Source organism: Necator americanus, chromosome IV (assembly GCF_031761385.1).
Source record: "Necator americanus strain Aroian chromosome IV, whole genome shotgun sequence".
Lineage (NCBI taxonomy): Eukaryota > Metazoa > Nematoda > Chromadorea > Rhabditida > Ancylostomatidae > Necator > Necator americanus.
Window position 1 is genome coordinate 3,409,966 of NC_087374.1, and position 26,118 is coordinate 3,436,083.

The 26,118-nt window shown below is 38.8% G+C and overlaps 4 protein-coding genes across 4 annotated transcripts; 3 read left to right on the forward strand and 1 right to left on the reverse strand.

The window, feature by feature from the left end:
* Nucleotides 1–89: 89 nt before the first annotated feature.
* On the forward strand, nt 90–12,050 carry RB195_000292 (uncharacterized protein; the record flags this gene model as incomplete). The annotated part of the gene is made up of 19 exons (XM_064196543.1): nt 90–190; nt 553–656; nt 4,902–4,996; nt 5,052–5,132; nt 6,366–6,489; nt 6,554–6,639; nt 6,693–6,869; nt 7,631–7,727; nt 8,663–8,866; nt 8,995–9,092; nt 9,168–9,266; nt 9,334–9,498; nt 9,637–9,736; nt 10,404–10,516; nt 11,088–11,180; nt 11,237–11,321; nt 11,389–11,562; nt 11,622–11,771; nt 11,959–12,050. 19 exons carry the CDS (start codon nt 90–92, stop codon nt 12,048–12,050), a joined length of 2,238 nt encoding a protein of 745 aa, XP_064052424.1.
* Nucleotides 12,051–12,606: 556 nt separating this feature from the next.
* RB195_000293 (uncharacterized protein) lies at nt 12,607–13,080 on the forward strand (the record flags this gene model as incomplete). The annotated part of the gene is made up of 1 exon (XM_064196544.1): nt 12,607–13,080. One exon carries the CDS (start codon nt 12,607–12,609, stop codon nt 13,078–13,080), a length of 474 nt encoding a protein of 157 aa, XP_064052425.1.
* A 5,058-nt stretch (nt 13,081–18,138) lies between these two features.
* RB195_000294 (uncharacterized protein) lies at nt 18,139–23,158 on the forward strand (the record flags this gene model as incomplete). Its single annotated transcript, XM_013440023.2, has 7 exons — nt 18,139–18,202; nt 18,300–18,440; nt 21,350–21,519; nt 21,618–21,731; nt 21,785–21,928; nt 22,860–22,952; nt 23,033–23,158. The coding sequence occupies 7 exons, from the start codon at nt 18,139–18,141 to the stop codon at nt 23,156–23,158; spliced, it is 852 nt and encodes a 283-aa protein (XP_013295477.1).
* A 437-nt stretch (nt 23,159–23,595) lies between these two features.
* Nucleotides 23,596–24,810, reverse strand: RB195_000295 (uncharacterized protein; the record flags this gene model as incomplete). The annotated part of the gene is made up of 3 exons (XM_064196545.1): nt 23,596–23,628; nt 24,264–24,395; nt 24,703–24,810. 3 exons carry the CDS (start codon nt 24,808–24,810, stop codon nt 23,596–23,598), a joined length of 273 nt encoding a protein of 90 aa, XP_064052426.1.
* Nucleotides 24,811–26,118: the final 1,308 nt, after the last annotated feature.

Below are 26,118 nucleotides of genomic sequence, written 5' to 3' on the forward strand. Positions count from 1 at the left end.
GCGAAGCTGTCCTTCGACGTCCGGGGAGCGAGCGTGCAGACAGACCGGGGTCCAGCAGCTGATGACAGAGACGCAGAACACTGACAGCAATGGAGAACCCGGTGCCAGCAAAGGAGGACGACGAGGAACAACGACGGAAAGAAGATGTCGCATGGGCAGAAGCTGGATCATCGTTGAGGAGGGTGAAGAGGTTAGTTGACCTCCTTTTGCTCATGCTTTCATTTTTTCCCTACCCATACGGCTATTTTTATTTTTTTTATGCACGAAATAGTTAGGAAAGCGACGGTTTCGCGTTTCCTTTCAACCAACCCTCACTTATTTCGAACTCATCACTCTTGAGTTCTTCACGTCCGCATTAGAAATCACTTTCGAATGCAACAATTTACGCAGTAGACATAGTTTCACATGAATTTTACACCTATTTCTCTCTCCTACGTTACTTTTTTTATCTTTTGTTGACGATTTATATCGATTCCCGGCTACGAGTTGAGGCCGTCACGGCTTCACCAGTTCGTAAACAACGGCAAATAACCACCGTTATTTTTTTTACAGAGGTAAACTTCGATCATCGAATCATGTGTCAATAAAGGAGGGAAAGTACATCAACTATTATAGCAGCTACTTTTTCAATTTCATACCAAGCAGTTTAAAGTCTGGTAAGTTTTTTTTTTGGCTTGGAACTGCGATTGTTTCTACTTTTTTTCTCCGATCACTATCGGTCGTTTTACGGTTTTGTTTCATTGATATGTTCCCAAACTGGTTTCCCAAATGTGTTTCGCACATCATTTTCTTTCTGTTGTCCTTTTATTCCAACATTTTATGACCATGCCACCTATAGTTACCAACAGTTTAGTTAAACCCTTTCGAAGAAATGATGAATGTGACACGCTTTCAGTACTGTCAAAAAGTAGTAATTAAGTTAGTTTTTTCTTTCTCTTTCTCCGAAAGTCGTCTTCATAGGTCACGCAAATTCCCTGTAATTAAGTTGAGGCAACCATAGACCTCTAATTCCTACGGAACCAGTGAACATCGCTGTACTCTGAGTATACATAATGTGTTCAGTTAAAGCTTAGATACAGTGTCTCAAGTAAATCTTCAAGAATTTGATTTATAGGAGTCTTCTAGAGATGGGAAGTGTATTAAAGTCTATAATATATCAGTATGGGCAAAAAGGTTGAAGGGAAAGGCACTCAGCACTATTCTATCGTTCTTAGAGCACAAAAACCGTTCCGAAGTGTCAAATGCCTTCTCACTTTAGAAGATGATAGCTGACCAATCGACAAGTCATCACTGGAAGTGAATAGCTGAGTCAGTTGGGGCCCTAAAACCTTAGGATTGGTCATCGACGATCCATGACATATAGGATAAAGTGACTAAGAGAAAAAAAAGGAAGATAGAGCCGAAACTAATGCTTTAAGCTTACCAAACTCTCCAACCAAGCTTACTGGAAGTGAATAGCTACGTCATATCAGGTAGAACTTTCAACAAAGCTGAAGATGGGTTAAAAGATGGCTTCTCCGCCATCCGCATTTGACAGTCAAGAACGGTTTTTGTGCTCCAAGAACGATTTTTGCGCTCAAACGTACAGTTTGATTGGAGCAGTGTTGAGTGTCTCTCCCTCCAGTTACCTTTTCGCCATGATATGCTGACGTGTTCGTTTACCTGCATGTGCAAGGAGTAAACGGATCAGTGGTGCAAAATTTCTCCACCATTTTGAGCTGTTAAAGTTGATTAAATTTTGAACACCAGTTTTTCATACCGTCGCAATGAAGTTTAAGAAATCTACGGTTGTTATCAGTGCTTTCGATGATTCAATTTATTAAAATATGTGATTATTTCAATGGGTGCTGTTAGCTGTGTTTATGCACCTTCTCAAGGTGGTAGCTAATCCCCGAATTGATCACAAGAGGTACGAGCTACCCTTTCAACGGTCTACAACAAATCGGAAGCGCTCCACCAAGTGGACACGAAATAATGTTGCGAGTATGTTCCGCTCTGTACCTCTCCACGAACGATGCTACTAAGGATTACGTGTTGTCACGATGTCACGCACTTCAACACGTGAAAAATGTGTGTCAACGCGACACTCGTAACACCTTGAGCCTCAAAAGACAAGGTTTTAAAGATAGCATGTCATAAAATTGACGATGTTGAGATCTCGAAACGAATAGGTAGCGGTAGGTCGAGGTGTAGCGCACGATATGAGCGTGGTCACACTCAATTTCCCCCCTCCTTTTCCCAAGTAATCCAGAAAGAGTTGCGTAAAACAGTCTTGATTGCAGCGGTTTCGCCGAAGGTGCAACTTGTTATGAGTATCAGAAGCATCCACCACACATCTGGGATTGTGCAGGTTGAGGAGCTCCTGCTGTTCATTTCAGTTATATCCACTGAATCTTGGACATTAGACGACGCTGGAATTGACCGGGTTTTATCCGGCAACAAGTAGCATCATAGAAAACGGATGCGACCAAGAATGCTTCTGATGTTTTTATTTTGGATAGTATTCGAAACTAAGCCTCATCACTCTCACAACCGTAAGGTACACCTCTACTCATATTTACGGAAAGATCCTAGCACTGCCAGTTTCGTGAAATGTTGCTTTTAGCGTGCGATTTTACGCGAACTGAATGCAGTATTGCTCGAATCACTTCTGTTACTAGCATTATAGTTGGGTCAAAACGACAGTTGCGGCTGCGCTCGAAGCGTGGAGCGTAGCCGTGGAGCGTAGCCGTTGGGATCGTGTAAGTGTCCTCGCTACTGCCACCCATCTTCCATTGTCCCGCCTCGATTCTAACCGCTGTCTCCGCCACTCCGCTTCGAGTATATCATCACATTCGTTGAGGATGGTCACTACAACCCAACGTGTCTTATTAGCGGTTTAAGACTTCGCGGAGATTCTGTCACTGAAGTTGTAAATCTCGTAGGGAACTTGGCTTTGCAAAACCCTCTTCTACCCCGAATTCTGCCCGCTGAATTTAACAAATTGCCCAGTTTCTCAACGGCCATCTCTCGGTACTCTCAGCTGGTTGTATCTAATGAAAATTCGTTGGAAAAATCATAACAGTAATGAAGACGTATACTTCACTTATTTACTGCTGAAACGTTCATCTACTTATTCCATCAAATTTTCACATGTGCTAAAGCAGTTTAGCTCCACATTTAAGAAAACTGATAAAATATACAATCAATATGTTGCCTAGAATTACTGGTAGGTACTGTTCCACAACATGATTGTTTTGCGGATTTTCTCTTGTTTGCTCCCAGTTTTTCATTCTTATATAAATAGCTTATTTGTAATTTCTTTCCCTAAGTGCTATTTTGCGTCTAAGAATCTCAGATAGAAGAAAGGTTTCTGTTGTTATTGTTGCTTCCCTTCACTTACCACTTACGTACAACACCTATCCTGGTTTGAAGACGCTATTTCTGCATTACAGGCTTGCACAAATGCAAGTAGACATAAGTAATCCTTAAATAACTTCAAATATTCTCTCTGTCAGCTCTCTTCACTTCGATATGTTTAGCTGGAGTGGCATAAGTACACTGTGTTGTGTATGCTGAGTAGACACGGGAGACTGTGGTAGCAGGAGTGGATATTTTGTTCTCAGTATCCTAACTGTATAGCAGTTTGGTGGCTAATTTTGAACTTTTTATTCGTCCTGAGAAAGGATTTTTCTGGAAAAAAAAGCTCCGGGAGAATACGAGACAAGAATATCTTTCACCTCGGAGCTTTTTCTTTGTAGCTACATATCCCTGCTCCAACTCACATAAGTTATTTTGAAATGTTCATATTAATTGATTTCTAAGTATGAATGATTACGAGGTAAAACTAGTCACCTGTCGCGGTTGACTCTAGATTGTTATTGCAAGATCAGGTTATTCTCACCTATTCATCCGATTGATGTAGAAATTAACTCAATTATTGAAATAAATTTACGAATTAGCGAAGTTTCGATGTGTGTTGTGAACAAACAAAATTTCTATGTGTGTTTTCAATTGTAAGCACAATTTTTTTTTAAAATTTCTCTTAATGATTTCTGAGAGTCATTTCTAAATCTGTTCAGTCGAATGCGGCTCCTTTTTTGAGCCATATATCATCGGCTTTGTTTTTGGTTCTATCAGTCGCACGGTGAATTGTCCTTTTTGATTAATTATAAAGGGGTAGTTCAGCAGTGAGTCATCTATATCACATTCCCGATACTTATTTTCATCTTTTTGTTTTTTTTTTATTGATTACCGTATTGATTCGTTTGGTATTTCTAACTTTTTTTTTCTTCGAAAAGAACATTACATTTGGCCATTGTTTTGGTTCACTTATGGTGATTTAATATAAAGGATAATACGTTGGGTGCGGCTCAGGATCTTTTATCGTGGATTTCTGGATTGTTGGAATCGGGTGCAGTTCATGCAACTTCGACTATAGATAATTGAGATTAATGAATGTAGCCTATGCAGGAATCTGTAGATGCCCGCAGTTGTACCAAGTTTGCGTCCTTGAATTTCAAGACAAATCTGGTATTATTTCATCGATCTCGTCGATGAAACGCCTGGTTGGTTTCGGGCAGCATCGAACCATCGACGGCGTAGCCGCAGATGGCTATACATGCTGCAGCTAGATACACTCGCCCTATGCATTTGTAAAAAGGTGTTCCTTCTATGGTTGTTTATCTTTATGGAATTGTTTGGGGAATTGTTTGAGCAGCTTCAAAATAGGATAACGTTTTTGGGTCTTATAGGGTTCTGTTAATATTCCGGCCCTGCAGCAATTGTCTCTACATCAAAGATTTAAAAAACTGATTTTTACTTGCATCTGTCCGGAGTATCTTGGTTTAAGGCTCAACGATGCCCTTTGGCAGGGAAGCACTAATAATAGCTTATGCTAAGCTGTACTGCAATCGTTTCAGTTCCACTTACTGATATCCTGGAAGTTCGAGCTGGATACAACACTGACAATCTTCATCGTGCCGCAAAACAATACGTCTTCCAAGAGGCAGCACCGGTATAATTTTTATTTCCACTGTTTTTTCGCAATTTCGCTAAAATATCGCCTATAGGAGTCGACGTGTTTTTCGGTTATTTTCACTCATGTCAAGTTTCTGCACAAGTCAGTGGATTTTGCTGCAAGCAGTAAAGAGGTATTAGTCTTTGTTTGAATAGTGTTGACGATATTGCATGATTTCCCTTCAAAATACCAAGTTTTTGAAGAAGTTGTGGTCTTACGATGACTTCACTGGGATTTCCTTTCACGTACAAACTAAATGTTTTTTTTTTGTGTTAAAAGGACATAGAGAGGAAACAGTTGTACTAAATTTGTGTTCTGCTGGTGTTTGGATCGGAGAAAGATTTTATATAAAAGCTCTCATGACATATGGACGTATATTTAAATCTCCCCTTGCCCTCACATATGAATTTCTCATAAAACGTTTCAACAATCGAACGAATCGGATAACAAATGTTAGAGGCAGTCTATCGCGAAATTGACGATGTTAGGATTTCTCCATGAATATGGCTAAGGGTGTAGTTCACGACTATGAGAGTGATAACCCTCAATTCTGCCTAGTAGTCCAGAAAGAGAGTTTGCACAGGTGTCTTCTATGATGCTACTTGCTGCGAAATTGAACGCGAATCGAATTGAACGGTCAATTCCATAGTCGTATAACGTCCGAGATTCCACTAATACAACTCAGATAAGCAGCAGAAGCTCCTCAAAGTGCACGTTGCGGATTGTAATCGCTCTGGTACTCGTAACAAATTCCATTGTTGGCGACACGGCTGCAATCAGAACTGTTTTACACGACTCTTTTTGAACTACTAGGGGGAAGGGCCGGCGGGGAGGAAAGGGGAAGGAATGGGAGGAAAGAGGAAGGAAGGAGAGGGGAAAATTGAGCATGATCACTCCACAAACGGGTACCTCAGCGTGTACCACGTCCCTACGTTCTCCCTATCCGTTCGTCGATTGGAAAGATCCCAACGTCGTCGATTTTGGGATATCCTGATTTTAAAATCCCAAATATAACGACACATAATATAAATGTAATACATAATGCTGTATAAATATAATTTTAAATATTCACAAAATATGAAATAATTAAAATTTGTATTCCTAAATATAATATAAATATAATTTAACGAAATATCTGAATGTTGACTAGTACGCTCGTTTTGTTGAGATTCATATTTTAGATCAACTTTAGAAGATCCATGAAACCAGAAAATACCCTTGTGTTGTTCAAATGTAGGCTACTTAAGTATGCCCAAAGCAAGCACTTTAAAAATGACCAAAGAAGATAGTTTTGCGATCTGCCAACCACCAGGATTTCATTCACAACTCAATTTTTTTTCCATACGTTTTCCATGCAAAGATTTAGGATCGCGACAGATGGGTCTCTGCGCTTAGCTACCTAATTTCGAAGGCAAAAGAGCAAAGAGCACATTTCAATGAAAAAGCTTGGATCATTGAGAAGTTTCACCAAGCTGACACTAACAAAAATGGTAAGTGAGCTAAGCGGTTCGAAATGATCCTAATTTCGTGGACATCTCCACATATCTATTGCAGGAACTCTAAGCTTCAACGAGGTCTGGTCTCTCCTCAAAAAAATGAATCTACAAATCAGTGAAAAGTACGCCAAGGCATTATTCAAGGTTGTTATTGTCCAGGGCAAGAGCACAGTTCTCCGTAGTCGTCGATTTTGCAGGAGTCAGAAGAGAAATCCACTCGTGATGGGGTTTTGGACGAGAATGAGTTCCTGAATTTCTTTGATAAATTAACAGACAGACCAGAGTTGAACCATTTGCTGCGGATGGCAAGCAGTGAAGGGGTGGAAAGCCTCACAACCGCCGATCTACAAAGATTCCTCACCGAGGAACAAGATGTGAGTGTTTTTTTTCCTACATTCATGTCAGTGCAAGAAACAAGAATAGAGAAATTTAAAAAAGAAATAAAACAAAAAAAGAAAATAAAATAGAAGCGAAAGGGATTGTGATTAAATAGAACAAATAACGTTCTCATGTATTTGTTATCCAGAGAGCAATGACAATTCGTTTTTTGGAGGACTCAGGTCTAAATTTTTGAAAATAATGAGCAACAATGGACCTTCTGTTTCTCCAAGGCAACCGATCTAACATCATTCTCCTATTTGTCTCAAGTTTGATACAACTGCGCTTCGAAATATTTACCGTTTACGAAGGTGACGCTCTGTTGTCGCACTATTTTACTTATCTGTCGACGTTTACTTTCCAGCCCATAGCAGTAAAGTACTTCTTCTCTTAATCTGTGTTCAGACAGACAATTTTACCAAAGTTATGTATATTTTATATTATATACTACATTTTTGTGTATTTGTATACTATATATTTATTTATTATGGATGTTTTATTTTACATTACATAATTTTATATATTATGAATACTCCTGAATTTTATGCTATAATTTAAGATAATTTCCCTCTCCGAAGATAGGAAATTACTGATAATTTTCAAAGTTGTTTTTACATTGTCTGACTAGACAAGATGTGTCGACGAAAACCGCTTATGAGCAACCCATTTTTTTCTATTCACCGTGACACATAAAACTTCTTAGCGTATTTGCACTTTATACGCTCCACCCATTTCCAAACAATCCATCTGATTTTAGTTCCACAATGTCGATTCGAAAAAGGCTGAGTCGATTTTGGAGACGTTCGAGCAAATTTTGCAGGATAAACAGCAAGAAAAGTTGATGGGCATTATTGGTGAGTAGTTTTTTTTTAGCGAATCATATCATATTACATTGTGATCATATTATAAAGTACAAAAAAAGTCCCTGAAGGTACAGTAAGTTTTCACTATGGACACAGGTCATGATTTACTATCTCTGTTATTTGGTCACGCAATTGTTTTTTTTTTTGGTTATTTTATCACAAATATATTTCAGTCCTAACCCAAATTTAAAAAGAGTGGAATAAACTTTAGCTTGGTTGGGAAATAAAAAATGAGTTTTGTGAGATAAAATGTTTGCAGGGTGTAATTAGTCGTGAAATATGGGCAGAAGGTGAATATCAATAGAATAGAAAGATAGAAAAAAAGAGAAAAGGAAGAAAAAAAAGAGATAGATTTAGATGAGCAAGTCATTTCAAGAATTACTTGATCCTAGGACTTTCCGTCTTCCAGTAAAACTCCATGTAATTAAATAATGTAGTTCTTAACTTGTTGTGATCGTTACATGAGCTGGTAGTTAGGTGTTGGTGCACAGAAAGGTCCAAAATTTTTCGCCGGAGAGCTGTTGCTGAAGTAATGGACTCGAAATATCCATTCTCTCTGTACTGACATGAAGGAGAGCCAATAAATTGTTGTGATTTTTAAATGATTGAATTAAAAGTGGTTACTTTTTGAAAATTATCTTATCACTCAAGTTTTATTGCTGGGGGAATAGTGGCTGGAAATCATTCTATTTTTCCTGAAATATCGTTAAAATCTCGTATGACTTTATTCGCGGGGGATTCTACGGATTAATATGTTGCTCTTGTTGCTCCGAGAGCAATTACGAAGTATTGCAATTTAACGGTACTATTTTGTGATGGTGTGAAAATCCAGGACTCTCGGACGTGAAAGAGTGGCCGCCGTTGAGATAATAAATGATTTCTGATGAACTGCATTGTTTTTTCTTGCTTCTTATTTTTTTTTCTAGGAATTCGACGACTTCTTCAATCTCGATGGGGAAATATTCTGAAGGAAGGCCATGAAGCTGTATGGCAAGATATGGATCAACCGTTGCCACACTACTTTTGTAACTCCAGTCATAATACGTATCTGGCTGGACTACAATTGAGAGGAGAGGCCACCGTCGAAGGCTACATCTACGCCTTGAAAAAGGGAGCTCGTCTTCTCGAACGTACGTTACATCCAGCTGTTAATCGTTATTCAGTAATTTCTTTTTAAAACCTTGACATTTGTTATCTTATTTGTACGAAATTTTTAGGAAAGAAATTCACTTTTAATCCTCAGATGAATATATTTCAGTAGACTTGTTTGATGGGGAGCACGGAGAGCCAGTGATTACACACAAACGAACCCTGATTGATCCCATAACCCTAAGAAACGCTCTCGAGGCTATCAAAGTTGGTTATTTCCTTGCAAGACTCCAACATCACTCATAATCTGTTACTGCAAACGATGGTATCCGATTTTTGCAGCGGTATGCTTTCGAAACTAGTCCCTATCCAGTAATTCTCACGATTGAAAACCACGTCGGTCTCGTTCAACAAAGGGTCATGGCAAGTGTTTTCGAGGAGGTATTTCTTAAATATGTAGATTTGCTCGAAAACTCTTCTCTGCTCCCTTTATTGGTATTCTTTTCAGGTTCTAGGCGATCTCCTTTACCACCCACCTCCGAAATCGGCGCAACTTCCATTACCAAGCCCGAATAAGTTGAAGAAAAAAGTTTTGCTAAGAGGTAAAAAGCTTGGAGAAAGCGGTGACGTTCCTGACGATGGAGATGAAGAAGACTCTCCAACAAAAGCAAAGGTGTGTGTGTGAAGGTCACTTTCCGACTTTTTAGTTGGTACTTCCAAACATTTCCAACTGCTAATCTTTGCTCATAATCTCGCCAAATACAGACCATGACACCATATAGACGACTTACTCGAAAATGTCTTCTTTCAGGCTCCTCACGCCCATATTTCTCTAGATCCAGCATTCTCAGCCTTAATTTCGCTTCCTTCGGTGAAACTGTCCCACAACATCTACGCCGATATCAAGACACGTTAGTGTTTTTTTTTTTTCTCAAACTCTGTGCGGCTTTTTAACGAAGGTGGAAAGATGAGTAAGCTTTCGCTTATGAAAAGCGAAAAGTAGTAACAATCCTTCCAGCATGATTAAGTATTATTCTCGTTTTTTTATAGTAAACTTTCATTTATGAGGTCGTACTCTGATATAAGATTCTGACATTTTGCATAGATGTACCGTTTCATTCCCCGATCTTAATTTTTTTTTACCCACTTTTTCGAGGATCTTTGAAGCTCGTCTACACTTTTCTTCCACCTATTTACAAAATCAGTTTAATTCTGATTAGAAAAGAACAGATGTAAGATGTAGATGGCGGGAATGTATTTTAAATATGAATGTGGTGGCGTATTTTAAATACGAGTAAGATGGAGTAGCGAAGCTTTTTTGAATGTTCATCTCTTTTTTGAATGTTTTTCAATTTTTTTGAATGAATGTCGAGTAATATAAAGAAAATAGATAGACTTCTCTGTTGAAACACCTCAATCTTTGCGTGTATGTGGGCGTTTTCACTGTGAAAATTCCGTCTAAATGGGTGTAGGATCAAAAGATTGGCCTTGTTGCACTGTAGAGAATGACAGAAGAGTTATTGTTATTAGTTGTTTTTATCTGTATGTCGATATCAAATAAATCATGAGTCATTATAGATCCTAAGGACGGCTCTGCATCATTATCTGAAAGCAAGGTCGCATCGCTGTATGATGGAGGAAGCCCTATTTTTTCATACACTGCAGGAAGATTCGTGAAGAGCTATCCGAAGGTATGCAGACAATAAGATATAGCCGTTTTTGTAGCATTATATTCAAATTTTTATTAACTCACTATTGTAGATCACGAAATTCCAATAATATTGTTGACAATGGGAAGTGTTTTTCATCTAATTTTACTTCTTTTTCTCTTTTTTTTCTTATCTTCATAACATTAACGTTACAGCCTTCCTTTCCATACTTTCAGTAATCACTAAACTTTACTAAATTTGTGCAATTCTCCTGCTGGTAGGTTACAATCACAGGGAATTTGGATGTGCATGCCTTCTTCGCTGACAGTGTGTCAGTGCTTGCCGCTTATAGTTGGATAAGGATGCACGTTCCTTATTTGCATTTTATTTCAATGTGGTGAAAAGTCAGGATATCTAGTTGGTATCCGTCAACAGTCCGTCACAATAAGAATCTTACACATGAATAGATATGTGTTCTTATTACCTTACGTTAATTTATTCTTTACGTTAATTTATCTGGTTCGAAATATTTTTTTTGGGTTGAGTTCGGTGTAATTACACACTTCATGAAGCAGTTAAATTCGTGTTCCTCTAAAAGCTTAGTTAATTACAGGGTCTTCGTCAAGATTCCTCGAATATGCATCCGGTACTTTCGTGGTTATGCGGCATCCAAAGTGTGGCTATGAATATGCAAACTGCTGGAGAGGTTGGCGGTGTTCGTTTGTTTCTCATGTATCTTTTCGAGAAAACGAAAATGTTAAGGAGCTCGATCTGAACGCCGGTCTATTCCGTGTGAACGGAAATTGCGGATACGTTCTAAAACCTGAAATACTTTTACAGGGAATAGGTTAGCGATAAGTTTGATACTTTTCCGTAAGATATTTAAGTTTCTAATGTTTGTCCTGTACCTACAGATCCACGAAGCATCATCAAACCGAAGGTAAAACTAGGAATTGGAATAATAAGTGCTCAATATCTGCCCAAATCTGCGCCCGGAAAAGATATTGTGGATCCATACGTGTCGATTCAAATATTTGGAGTGCCCAGGGACGAATGTAAGATGAAAACAAAAACAATTGAAGATAATGGTAAGCTGTTCGATACACTATGTTGCACTTTGCAATTCTTCGACATTCTGTGTTTTTAGGGTTTAATCCGGTCTGGAATCAGTCTTTCGAAAAAGACCTTTACTGTCCTGAGCTGGCAATAGTTCGTTTCTGTGTGAAAGACTTTGATTCGACTACAAGCAATGACTTTATTGGGGAATTCTCGATTGCAGTTTGTAACATAAGAAAAGGTAAGTACTATCCATGGATAGGATTCTTATTTATTTTTTTCTTCTTTTCCGTCTGTGAAGGAACCTTCAGCCTGAAGCATTTTTTTCTTTCACAAAGGCCGCAGTAGGGTACATTCTCGAGTTCTCAGCCAAATTTATTTCTACTTTTTACTCTTGGGAGGTTCGTTTCATTTTCTTCTTATTTCAGGATACTCTCAGATACGTTTGAATACCGGATTCCAGCACGTTGCTGATGATTGTGCATCTCTTTTCGTTCGCATTGCTCTTGATCCTTTGTAAATGCCATTTAATTTGGGTACTATAATTTTATAATAATTCCACTCTTTGCCACATGTCTCAAATGTATACGTTGATTAATCTGTCGCGATAATATTTGAGTACTTTCACTTGTACTGAAGTCTATTTGCACGTTGTTAAAGTTGCTGAATTTTTACATGTACTGTGGTAGATGCTTATTATGGAACAGCACCACGTTGTCTTGTATTGCAGTTTTTTCTCAGCTGGGTAGAGAGTATTTAGTTTATTCGCTTCATATTTGCTTTTTATGAGCCATCGCACTGCTACAATGTGACCGGTTGTTTCTTTTCATGCATACTGAAGGATTAGTGCCTCACTTTTGTACACGACATAGTTATTTAATTAAAGTTATCTCGCACACAGTACCCTACAAAAATAGGTAGTAGAGTTAAACCACATTTTTTTCTTGTTGCTAACCCTGTGGTCCCTAGTATAAATATGACATAGGCCAGAAGTTTTTCAATATTATTTTGAGTGTCAAGTTTTATTGCGCATAGGGACTGGAGATCAAATGTATCTAACTGTAACTTTCTATTGTATGCTTCTTAAGCATTTTCGAAGAGCACGCCTGGAAAAAGAATGTGCCATAGAACCTTTCGATGATGCTTCATTTTGTAGCAATGTCTCTAACAGCGCTACAATGCAAGCTGCTTTCGAGGTACTCGTAGAACACCGAGACAGTGAACCAGTACGGCTTTTCCATAAGACAGAATATGCTCTGGGCCTAATGCTTGAAGTGCTCCATATTCCGCTTGTCGGGAAATTACTTCGAACAGATAAGGGATTTGGTCATGGGATGAAGACTTGCTCCTACATTAGCCATTGCGTTCATGTCCAACTAGAAAAACCAATCCTGAAACGAAAATCGTCCCTGCACTACCGTCACGTTGATGATTATTGCATTATATGTGCTACTCAGGAAGGGATGGACACTTGTTTCGAGCCTCTAGACAATCATTCCCCTTACATACGATTCCGCGGGAGAAACCCAAAGAAAATTGGCTGTGCTTAACGTACTAACGTAGAAATAAATTGGTGCACCGGTGAATGGAGGACACGATAGTTCTGAAAACATTATTACTCGGTGACATTTCCGTTCACCCATGACAAACCAAGGAATCAGTAGACAGAAACATGTTGAGGACAGCCGCTAAGGTGACATCTGATGCTGAAGAGCAGATCCATGCAGTTTTAAAGGCATCACCCCACGAATCTGAGGTGGTGCAGATTTCAGGTGGAGTATTCTTATAAGGGATAGTAGATTATGGAGAGGAGGGTGATTACGTCCATTTCTTCCTAATTGCCGTAAAAAAACGGCCCGAAGATGCGGCGCCGCACAAGGCTGGCGCGTTCCAGTCGAACTCCCTGTAGAGAATAGTGCGCCAGAACGCCTGAAGCCGTATCTTCCGGGCCCTTTTTTAAGGCAATTAGGAAGAAATGGACGGAATCACCCTCCTCTCCATAATCTACTATCTCTTATGAGAATACTCCACTTGAAATCCGTACTACCTCAGACTCGTGGAGTGATGACTTTAACCTAGCGCAGCGGATCGCAAATTCTAACGATGACATTGGTAATGTATCACATAGGGCAGGTCTTAATGCACAACGAGAATATGCTACAATGAATGTCTGGAAAAAGACCAATTTCGGCTTGCCCTTCATAACCTGTTACTTGAGTAGAGCGTCAAAGGCTAGTCTGGTAAGGTGCGGTCTCGAGAATCAAGTGTTGAGTTGTGGAAATATTTCCCACAAGTCTCAAAAAGCAGTTAATTCAAAATAGAATGTACCATCACTTCTGTCTAGCTCCAAACTGTGTAAAATGCCCACTAGGCAAGGCAAGCGACTGCATGGTTTCTGGTGTAGTTTATATGATTTAGTGCGAAACACGTGGGGAACAATACATCGGCGAAAAAAGGCGACCGCTCTATGTTCGTATTTTAAAAAACATTTAAATGGGATGAAACACTCAAATGCAGATACCCCTCCTGGAGCTCATCGCAGAAAATGTCCAGAAAAGAAAACAGAAAATGCTCCTTTCTGTGTAGCTGCCACGATCCTATCGTACGGGCCCGAAAATGTGACTCGCAAAACTTCGGAGAGGTTTAGGATAAACGCTAAAAGTCAAAAATGAATAGAAAGGAAGAGTGCACGTCCGTAGTCAACGAGCGAGGTCTGTATCAAGACCTTTGCTTGTTTTGATCTATAGAGTCATCTCATCCTATATCGTATCCTAATTAGTGTTAGTGGAGCGGTTCCTAATGCTGCATAATAATAACGCAGTATTTGCAGTGAGAACTACAGTTTTGTCACGGAACTCTAGAAGTTCTCTGGTTTTCCATTAAAAAAAATTCAAAAAAAATTACAGAAATGTGATTACAGAAATGTGTTTCCACAACTACTTGCCGCACTCCGTTTGTCCACCATTGCGATTTTTGACCTACAATCACAGAAAGGAGCAGGTCTCTCACTTTTTCATCCTAATCAGTTTTAGCTGGTGTTAACGTCCTTATCGGCAACATTTAAGGTGAGTAGTTTGTTAACGGTTATCATATCTCTTCTCTTTGGCTTTCTGTTCCGAAGCTTTTCTCTAAATCAATCCATTTTCCGGGTCGTGCCAATGGAATGTAGACCGAAATGTTAGCAGAATAAAGCGTATTAGCAGTATTGATTACAGTTCAGTAAAATGTGCAAGGAATTATTCACTGAACCTTTACAAATATTTGGTATTCGAACGTAAATATTATCTAGGTAGATTTTTATTTTGTACCTTCTTTGTAGGAACTGAAAAGATGTGTTATCGCCAGCGAATCGTGCTCGTATCTGTACTGTTGTAAGAATCTTCGCGAAGAAAAGCAAAATTGATCAGAATTGTTCAAGAATACGTCACTCGTGATCCAAATATCCGACCCAGGAATCAAAATAAAAAATAGAGACCCAAAAAAAGTAAAATGGACTCAATCAAATGGACTGCAGAGAGTACAGGCGTTTCCTAAGACTTTCCACTTCAGTTCTCCGCTTTTTCTCAATAATCGATGCCAAAGCTTCTTCGATTAGCTGCGGTAGTTTGTACTTGTTAAACGCTGCTCTAAAGAAGTGGAAGGAAAGTATCGTAAGAAAACGACGGCCATTTGCTGCCCAAAAGCAGAAAAGTCCTAAATTTTGTCCTAGCAAGTAACACTCGGAGTACATTTACAAAAAAAGTGCCTGAACAAATATTTTATAGAGACCTGCTGTGTTTATTTTGTTGTAATGGTGTAACAATTCAATAGTTGTGTGTGTCAATAATTTTCGCGCCACCTACACAACAAAAACATGGCACACCACCGGTCCACACCCCCTATCGCATGTCTTGTTTTTTTTCTGCTTTTTCTGCTTCCATCTGGTTACCTCGACGTTCGATTTTGTAGCATATTAATAAGCAGGATACTTCTTTGGATTATCTTAATAACCTCAAGCAGATCCCTATCGCTGGTGACTTAAAACTAACGTTTTCAAAAAAAAAACCTCTTGATCGTAGAAGATGCGTGGTTGCGTTCTAATTACTATGTTGTGGACTTCTGACTATTATCTGTACAAGGGAAGAAATCCAGAATGAGCTCCTCTTAGTACTTAGCTAATATACTAATTTCGAAGACGAAATCTACTTCTCTCCTGAATGCCATGAGGAATGTCGGTTGGTTTATTTTCTCTTTCTTTAAGTTTATATTCTGCATCTTCATTCAATTAAAAACATTTCCGTAGTTGCTGGGCGTGCCTGCATGTATAACGAAGCTTTACGTAGTCGATTAAAAACAACTCGACGCTCAGTGCAGTTGCGTAAGCGGTCGCGCTCGAAGCGACGCGGGGTAGCTAGCGGATGGGATCGAGGCGGGACCGTCGCTAGCTTCACTTCGAATGCAGCAATGATTGGCGCTACCGATGGTCGCACCTCGATCCTAACCACTGGCTCCCTTGCGCTGCTTCAAGCGCAGCCGTTTGCGCACTTTCGGCAAGGTTCAGGCCTTTTTCGCCCGACTTTAAATTTGAACTAGCCAGCTATGGTCGGGTCAAAACGACATGAAGCATGGTGCATTCGCGTAAGCGCTCGAAACGGCGCGGTGGAGGTAGCAATTGAAATCGAAGTGGGACCGCAAGCTGCAGGGATGGGTGGTGCCAGCAAGGGTTCCGGTGCACTCCTGACCGCTACACTGCACCGCACGGCCTTTACAGAAGCCGCAATTGCACCCTTCTTCATGTCGTTCGGACCTTACTATTTTTTGGATGTGATCAGCCACGATCATCCTTAACGAAAGTAACAACTTCCCCTTTTTCACTATATAATGTTTGAAAAGGCAGCTCACTTTGCCACTTTCATATTAAACTCCTCTCCACAGATCAAATATTCAGCTGGGATATTCAGGAGATTCTAAGATTATTGACAAACCATTTACACGTTATGCATCGTGTGGAATGATATTATCATCGCCCTCATACTGATAAAGATAGAAGTCTAACATCAGATCGTGTTAATTGCCGGTCACTAGTTGATTAATTGTGTGAAAATACGTGTAATTTCTAAAAATACGGTAGAGCAAACACGATGGATGTAAAGTGCAGAAAAGTAAACAAACGAAGGTGTGCATTAGGATGCAGCACTACAGACGCGATCGCCATATCCATGAGTGGTTTCTTCTGACGTTTTATGTACTTTTTGGCCAGATTTTCTTCCTTTTCAGATCTCTGGAGATTTTCTCGAGTCATAGCAAAATTCCATCGTATTAGAAGAACGCTAACCATGCGCAGTTATAGTCGGATCAAAGCGATGAAGTTCGGTGCAGTTGCGTAGGCGGCAGCGCTCGAACTGGCGTGTTGGAGGAAACGATTGGGATCGAGTTGGGACCATTGCGACCATGCTGCGACGAGTGGTGCTAGCAAGGGTCCCCTCTCGATCTCAACCGCAACGCTTTACCGCACCGCTTCGAGCGTAGCCGCTTGCGCAATTGCGCCGAGCTTCAACTCGTTTGACTCGACCATAATTCTTAGCCATATAGAGATATAGAAAAAAAACTGATATAGAAAAAGAGAAACTTAAGAATATACATAACACCGCTCTCGTTGGTTTGTATGTGTGGTTGTCTTCCGGTTTCGCAATAAATCTACAACTGAGCCACCTGTATCCTTTGGATCGATGCTGGTTAAGATTCCACGAGTCTCAGCACGCAACAGCGCCGTCTTAAAGTTATTTGGACCATGGTACGGAACACAACACTTCGGTGCTCATAAAAGTGTTGTTTAGATTCTCTGGAGGTGTAAACAAGGCAATCCACGACTTGTCAACAAATCCACATTATCCATCCAAAGTTCCATGCGCATAGGGTAATATTAAGGAACTGTCTGGATTTCTTTAGTCGACGGGGTACCTACTCCTCGAGAACCACTCATCCAGACCGCAACTGAATCGATTGAAGCGAAGACGATACGTGCGATGAGAGGGTAAAGGGACATTCCTTGGGACTAAAAACCACTTCAAAGCCAAAGTCACTTGTGTGCCTGCACACCTTTCCGCCTAAATCTGACCCTACTTTTTCTACCGGAGCACGTTTTCTCAGCTGCCTCAGCTGTTCCACGGGAATCTTTGCGGATGAAGGTGCCCAGTGCTGACCAATGTTTTTAGCAAAATCCTATTATCCAAGGATCATTTTTGATTTTAAGTGAAAATCACCAAAACCGCGTACAGAACCCCACACGGACACGCAGTAGATCGAGTTCGAACGGTGGCGACCGCACGCGACCACTCTGCGTCTCTGCCGCGCAAGCGTTTACCGCCCGTCATTTATTGATGCCGATGTTGGTGCTCATTGACATTGAGGAGTTCATTTCAGCGCGTTCTGCCTTCTTTTTTTAATATCACTCTTTTTGTCTTATAATTAGTGATAGGTAAGGTTCATTTCCCGGGAACTCCCCGTCGTGAACTCGTCGTTCTCGTCTGTGGTGGTGATTCTCCGTTTTTTCACTAGTCGTCGTTGTTTTATCCCCGTACATTTATTACTTGAGAAAACCCCCTATAAAGTATGTTGTCTCTTACAGAATGGCACCTCCAACTTTCGCTGATCTTGGAAAATCCGCCAGGGACCTTTTCAACAAGGGTTATAGTAAGTTTTCTTTTTTGATTAGTATTTCTCGTGTGTGTCAACATTAGTTTTACTTACACCATAGCCTTAGGCAATAAGTATCGTTACACATTTATAGATCATGGTTTCCTGAAAGTTGATGCTACTACGAAAGCAGGCGATTCTAAAGAAGTGGAGTTCAAGACAGCTGCATCTCACAATTTGGGCTCAGGGAAGCTTGGCGGAAATCTCGACGTAAAGTACAAAATTCCTTCATACGGTCAGTTTTTTAATTCTTATACATCCCAAGTCCTGTGTTTTTGGGGCTGCAGAAAAGTGAAGGACTAAGACATCACCTCTCAGATCTAGCGATCTTTGTGTAGAAATTATTTATTAATAGTTCAAATAGAGATATCGTTACTAATTTAATTTAATTAGTATTAGTTTTTGTCATTAACTAATCTGACAGAGAGCGTTTTCCTCTTCCTCTGTCCACAGAACACTTTACTCAAGAGGATGTTATTCATGCATTGTAGACTAACACGTTTACTGTGCAATCAGCGCTTGAAATCGAATGAAGTTTTGCACGAAGAACTGGTTTTGAAATATTGGGGCAAAGGAAGTTTCTGTGAGCTATTTTGTTCATGTGAGTAGCGATTAACTTAGTTTCGGCAAGTTCTGAATGCTTGAATATGCTCGTGAAAGTTGGGGTCCTTTTGAATCAAACATTCTGTTGCAAGTTGTAGGCATGGCCGTGACATTTGGTTGGTTCAATAGTAGAAATAATCAAAATACATTAATCTAGCAGTTTACTTATTTTTTGAAGTCATCAAGAAATTTGATCTGATGCGCAGGTGAGGTGACGCCAAATTCCGCTGTGAACTTTCGATGTGTGACTGTTGCTACCGAAAGTTTTAAGGAAGCTTTTTTGCGTTTAAGTCAATTTTTCTTGAGACTAACGTGATCTCAGGTATATTCGTACTATTCTTCTACTTGATGGAACTCCAGTTTTAGGAATGGACTTCGGTGTTCTAAATATAGATGTGTTCTAAAGAAAGAAGATAAGATAAAGTAAACACGCATCCATATAAAAAAATGTAGCGCGGCTGTGAATGGCGAAATCGTTTAACCTTCAAAATGACTTTGTGCTGTTTTCAATACGACATGTCTGTTTAGATTTTGATAACTCGAAGTAGTAACCTCGACCAGCAGGTTTCATTTCGCATTCTTCGAAAAGCTTTAATTATTATTCGCAGTGCGAGAGATAATGTTCGTTTACGACTTTTAAGTGGGACGGCTGCTCTATTCGAGCGTGAGATGCTCGAATGTGCCAGAATTTTCGGGAATTATATAAGTGCAGCGCACTAAATTTCACGTTATTTCGCCATGATCGTGTTGAGTGTATTTAATACATTCCTGCATTAAACAATTTTTGAAATCTGATCCAGTTTCTCATCAGCAGTGAATAAGGCTTGCTTCCTTTGATTTTTCTGTCCCTCGACTAGTTTTCCATATGTATATTATCTTAGTTGTAACTATAGTAATGTTCACATTTCGAAAAAGTAGCCGTCATATTGGTAGTAATATGTTTAATAAGTATTTGGAAGCTACGCCGAGAGGGATCGCTGGTGCGGTTTCTCTTTTTGAAGCTTTGTTTCACTTTTGTTTCACTTAGGGACGATGATCAAGGATGGTGACAGCTCGGTCACTTTCAGTAGACATAACTCGTTGATCGCTGAAGCATTTTTTTGTCCTCACATTTTTGTTTTTATCAAGTTTCTCATTCTTAATAGCGCAAAATAGCAAATTTCTCAGGTTTTTTTTTTACTCAGTCACCTGGAGCTCTTTAAATGTTAATTGAAAGATACGGGAGCGAAGCAGTGATGTTTCACTAGTATAACGTTTTCGTGATGCGTCGTTAAGACGACAATACAGCTGAGTCCATTTCAGTCCATAGTGTTTTGAATAACTGAACGATTACCGACAAAAGTGTGTGTAAGAAGAGTTTTTGGAGCGCAGCTAGCGTGAAATATTGCAAGTACCGCAGCTAGGTTTTCATCGATTTTTCGAAGCATAATCTTTGTTTTTTTTTTCGTAGAACAACATTATCAGTAAGATAACAGTACCAAAGATAAAACTGCAGTTTTTCCTCTGAAAAAGGCAATGAAACGAAATGCATGAATCCAGTAAACTCCAAATATACCTTTGTGAATGTAAGGGTATTTTTCCTAGCTAAATCGAGCAAACAATTTTAAGCCAGGAATTAGTTAAGAGGTTAAAAGTTTTAACATCATCATCAGCAGTGAATAAGGCTTGCTTCCTTTGATTTTTCTGTCTCTCGATGATGATGATGGTGTTGAAATTGGTTAAAAGTTCCGTCTACTGTCGTTGTTCTGTTACATCGGTAGACTACTGCTGATGTAGTAAAGAATATTGGCGAACGCTGGGGTCATCGCCTATCTCTAACATGTTTACAAGATTCTTTCAATTCATGGTATGCCGATTGATTAATATTGTTGAAAGTTAGTGAGTAGAGACTATTCAACAAATTTTATGAAATCCTAACCTTATGGGTCCTGAAATTGTGAAAGAACTTCAGGAATTCTTTAAAGAGCAGCATGTGGTTGGATTCTTGAAGAAGATTAAAATTTGTGCCGAACAAGTATGCTTATCTAAAGATTGGGTTTCTCGATGAATTGGATGTTTTATAAGCATTACAAATAGGCCGTTTCAATGGAGTTTTATAGGACCGAGCTTTGAAGATGAAGACCAGAAAGATGAGATGTTATGAACTGAAAATAATGTTTAAGTGTTCGAAAACAGTTCCAATTAAGTTTTTGTTGAACTGTTAGCTTCTGCGAAGAAGTTGAAGTTTTACAAAGTTCCACCCTTCACGAATGCCTTGATTTTCTATTAGAACAAAAGCTTATATTTGTGAAAACGATGTGCAAATCTATATTTGATTTCATGTGTAGAAAATCGTGATGGCTCGAGTAGTGAGCGGAGATAGCAAACGATTTAGTTCGCACAAAGGGCAGTTAGTACTGTGAATATGCAATTCCTCACGTGCTTCTTTTCATTACTTTGAGTATCTTAATGTGTAAACCGAATGATACATATTTTTGCACCATTTACTCCTTACCTTCAATTGTATCAGCTTTCTATAATGTGATTTTTCAACGAATTCAGGTCTGACATTGACGGAAAAATGGAACACTGAAAACCAGCTGGGTACCATTATTGAAGTGAATGAACAGTTTGGACGTGGACTTAAATTGACGTTTGATTCCGTTTACGCTCCTCATGCTGGTAAGCGGACTGGAAAACTGAAGGCCGATTGGTCCCTCCAAACTGCGCGGGTTCGTATTTTTCTGTTTCTGCTTGTTCTGCGTTGAAATACTCTTAAGATGATGAATTTTCTTATTTTGTTCTTTTTTCTATGCTAATCACGCTTCAGCTTACCGCTGAAGTTGGTCTCACTTCTGCTCCTGTTGTTAATGCTGCTGGTGTATTCAGCCGCGAAGGGTGGCTATTCGGTGCTGCAGCTAGCTTTGACACCGCTACCAATAAAGTGAGTAACCGTTACTTTATTTGGTGAAATTGTTACTTTCGGTCTTGTTGTAGCTCGCTTCTACATCCTTGGCTTTTGGACATCAAACTAGCAACTACACTTTGCATTCGTTTGTCGTCAACTCGACCGATTTCGGTGCTTCCCTCTACCACAGAGTTGCTCACAATGTTGAGATTGGAACCATGCTAGGATGGAAGGTCTGTTTTTGTATGTCTTATTCTGACTATGAGGAAGTATCCAACAAAACATTGTTGTACGGTTTTCTTCATATTAAAACAATATATACTAGCTGAGGAAGTCTCAAAAACTTTGAAGGGGAAGCGCACAACGTTTACTGCGTTTGTATAGTTAGGACGAATACAACACACTTCGTGACAGTATCGTCTTGAGAAAGTTCACACATGATTTCAATTTATTTTACTGCCAAACTATTCCTAATTCAAGGAGTAGGTGCTAGTTTATCATTCAAGACAATAATTTTGTTCTCTTCCTAACAATTATTTGGAGACGACTACATCCTTATTTTCTTTCTGCAGCAGCTAGTAAACTTTTTTTTTTGTGGATGTTGTGTAAACCACTCTACGATGCCGCATCTCATAACTCAGTATTCCAACACAATGAACTTCTTTTTCTGGTGTCTTTTCATGTCTAAAACTTCGTTCTTTTAAAGTTGGTGACGTCATGCAAAATCCCGCACAACCTATTTGCTACGCTTAAAGATATTTCTTTTCATCTTTTCAAAGAAATCAAATCTTTTTTACTGATATATATTTCCTAGTCTCATTCTCTATTCTATAGTTTTGACATGACTCAGCAATATCGTCTTCATATAAGAATGCCAATAAATGTTGGTATGTTTTTAAAAGAAGCACAACCTCGTTACTTTTGATAATTTCAACGCTGTATTTGCTAAATGTAACTGGTCATGTTTATTGTTTATTCAAATTCGAGTTGCTTGGCATTCTGAAGAAAATAGTATAGATGGTATTTACTGTTCTGTATAGGCTATCCTTTTAGAATGTTAGCCATCATTATATGTCAGCAACGTTATCACAGCTTTATTACGTTTCTTCCTCGCGTTGTAATGACAATGCGACAACTAACCATTTCTCGAGACATTATTTTCAGGTCGGAGGTAACGGAGCGGACTTTGGCCTTGCTGCGAAGTATGCCCCTTCAAGAGACCTTCTTCTTCGAGCAAAACTTAACAACAGTAGCCAGGTACCTGTGTTTTTTCTTCTTTGCAGAATTTCTCTACTGTGAAAGTGTTTTGTTCTGTGATATACCTTCCCTTTATTCAGATTGCACTGGCTGCTACACATTCTCTTTCTCCTGACCTCAAGATGACTCTTTCGACTCAGTTCAACTTGACCTCGAACGACCATCACAAATTTGGAATGGGCCTCGAGTACGAGCCATCGCAGTAACAGCTTTTGTGTTGACCGATCATTTATGTTAGCGCTAGATTTGTTAGTCTAGTTCTCCGGTATATATTGTTGGTCCCGTTGAAGTTGTTTCTTGTCAAACCCTATTAAGATGGTATAATGAATATTTATGTATTGTTTACATGATGTCATAGAGGTTGATTATTGATTTTTGCTCCCCGTTTCTTACTTTTAGGTATTGATAATCACCATAAATTTGTCACCAAATGTAGTCATTGTTAAGGAAGCAGTATGATGCAACAGATTGTGAAATAAGGGATTGTGGATGTGTGCGCATCCAGTCGGCAACGAAACTGTAAATAGGTCAAAGGATGAGCACTGAAAGAATGAGATATGCAAAAGATAACCAGTTTTGGTTGGATCTTTATACAATTCATCAAATGTACAGTAATGAAAAATATGGCTCTGTGGTAATCCATTTAGTAGCCACATTTGAAGATCATGACGTTAACCTGAAAAGAAAATATTTGAGTTGTATTTACAGGAAACCTTTATGCTTGAAACTTTAAAGAGGACATTAGGACGAATTGTTGGTCAATGCTTTTGGGAAACTCGGGGGTACTGTACAATTCGAGAAAGAGAGATCCTATCGTTAGGAACTATAACTACTTCACTTGATTATACATCATAGCTGAATGTAATCTTAGCGCTATATGAGTGGCTGTGGAATAATGAATAGTTTAAAGTATGAAGGCTAAGCATCTGGCGTTAATCAATCCGCTTGGGATGTGCCTACGCGTTCACTCCAATTCAGAATCGTTTGAGGTTTACGAACGTGTAACTAGCCCATACAATTACCTCAGGGGGTTAGTCGATGAGTCAAGTCAGTGTTTTTATCCTCCCAAACGAGTCTGGTACCAATTTATTGACCGCAGAGGGATGAAAGGTTTGCTTGGCGCACTAAATCCGCCCAGCTCTAATATTATCACTCAGAAGTGACCATAGTGTGAGTTTTTCCGAACACTAGAAGATCCAGCGTGATCTGCGCTCAATCGTATTGAGTTGTTGCGAGCTTATAAGTAATAACTCGCACGCTAATATGATTTTTAAAAAAACATATTACGATTGATCGATTGATGAAAATCACCTTGTTACATTTGAGTAGTAGGAAATGTCCCATTTCGTATGATACTCGTGAACCGAAACATTTCCCGCAAATAATATGCCATGTAGCACCGAGTTGTTTGTCCAACTCCTCTTTAATAAAAGCGGCCACATCCTTTAAGCATAAAAGATTAAGGGTAAGTGAATGATTAAAACAAAACAGTTGTGTGAAAATAGTTGGATTGTTTAAAAAAAAAGAATGATGGTTGTACAAAAAAAAAGAATCTTGAATTGAACCGAATATGATAAGGGAAAAGACAGGAGAAGAAACGTTAAAGAGATGAGTAGGAATAAATTAAAAATTAAAAGTACGAGAACAGACATTAATGCAGCCACATGACGCACGCGTACGCTGATGATGATGATAAAAATGATTTTGATCTTCTAATCGATCGATACTGACAGCTGAACATCGCACTCACTTTGTCGATATTGTACAATCGTTGTGCTTCCCTGACCACACCGATCACCACAGATTGCTCAGCTTCTTCCATATCGCTCTCTTTCACCTCGAGTTTTTCATCGGACATTCTGTATAGGATCGAAACTGGAAGAATACGGTACTTATGGCGGAAAGTAGTTTTTTCCACGGGAACACACGAGGAACGCAAAGAATCCAGCATTTCATCATTTTCATAATTTAATACGAAACTTCACCAGGAAATTGAAACTGCTATTAGGTTTTCTGATGTGAAAAAAGCCAAAAATCGTTGTTTATTTTTTTTTCACGTGAAACTAAAAATATCGTGCCGAAGCTACATGAAAACGGTGAGAAAGGCATAATCATGAGTGGTTTTACCCGAAAAAACGACATATGCGAGAAGAGTCAGCTGTGAATTGTCATGCACTTGTCAATCGCCGTCATGAGGATCATGAGGGAAAAATCTGATCGAATAAAAATCAGGACAAACCTCGTCATTGAGGTTTTTGGGTGCATCTAGCGTTTAAAGCGATAAAATATATACGTATTTCGTTCAGGTTTGAATCAAAAAAAGAAAACATTGAGGCCGAAACTCGACCAGTTTAAGCCTTGAAAATTCATTTTTTTAATAACTGAAAGATATTAGATTACAAATATTAGAATAGAAAATAAATGAATAAAATTCGAAAATATTCGAAACTCGAACGAATAGGGAATATCTTCGTTGAGTACTAAGGAAATTTTCTTCTTTCTTGTTTTTTTCAGGCAAACAAATTTCAGGCTACAAATATTGACGTATGGTCCAAAGATATTCGAAGACAAATCTATTTAGATAATTTAAATATTTAAATAATAAGTATAAAATATTTTAATAATAACTAGTAATTTTAAATAAATAACGATAATTTTAAATGTAATTTAAAGCACATATGTATTTTGTTTAGTTTTCGCTTTAAGGAATAAGAATATTGCAATTGAAACTCGGCCATTTTAAATAAAATTTTAGTAGAATTAAAAGTTAATTTTTCTTAAAGCCTAAACGATACTTGAAAAGTTGAGTACTAAGCAGTTTTGATCTTGTTTTTGTCAGGCTATAATTATTTCCGGATGGTTCAAAGATAGTGAAAGGCAAGAGTAGGATTAACTAATTTCTGGAAGCTCGGAAAAATTGACTGCAAGGATTACTATTGACTGGATTTATATGTATAGAAGAATTTGTATGCGATAAGAAATAAATTGCAGCACGACTAATAATAGAGGATCTGATTAATTAAGAATTAACTGGTAATTAAATGAGAACTAACTGGTATTAACCGATAGACAGCAATAGATAGAGAGAATTAGATTAATTAAGAATTAATTGGTAATAGATGGAATTGAATAAGTGGATTAGAATGAAATCCTGAGAATGATTCAC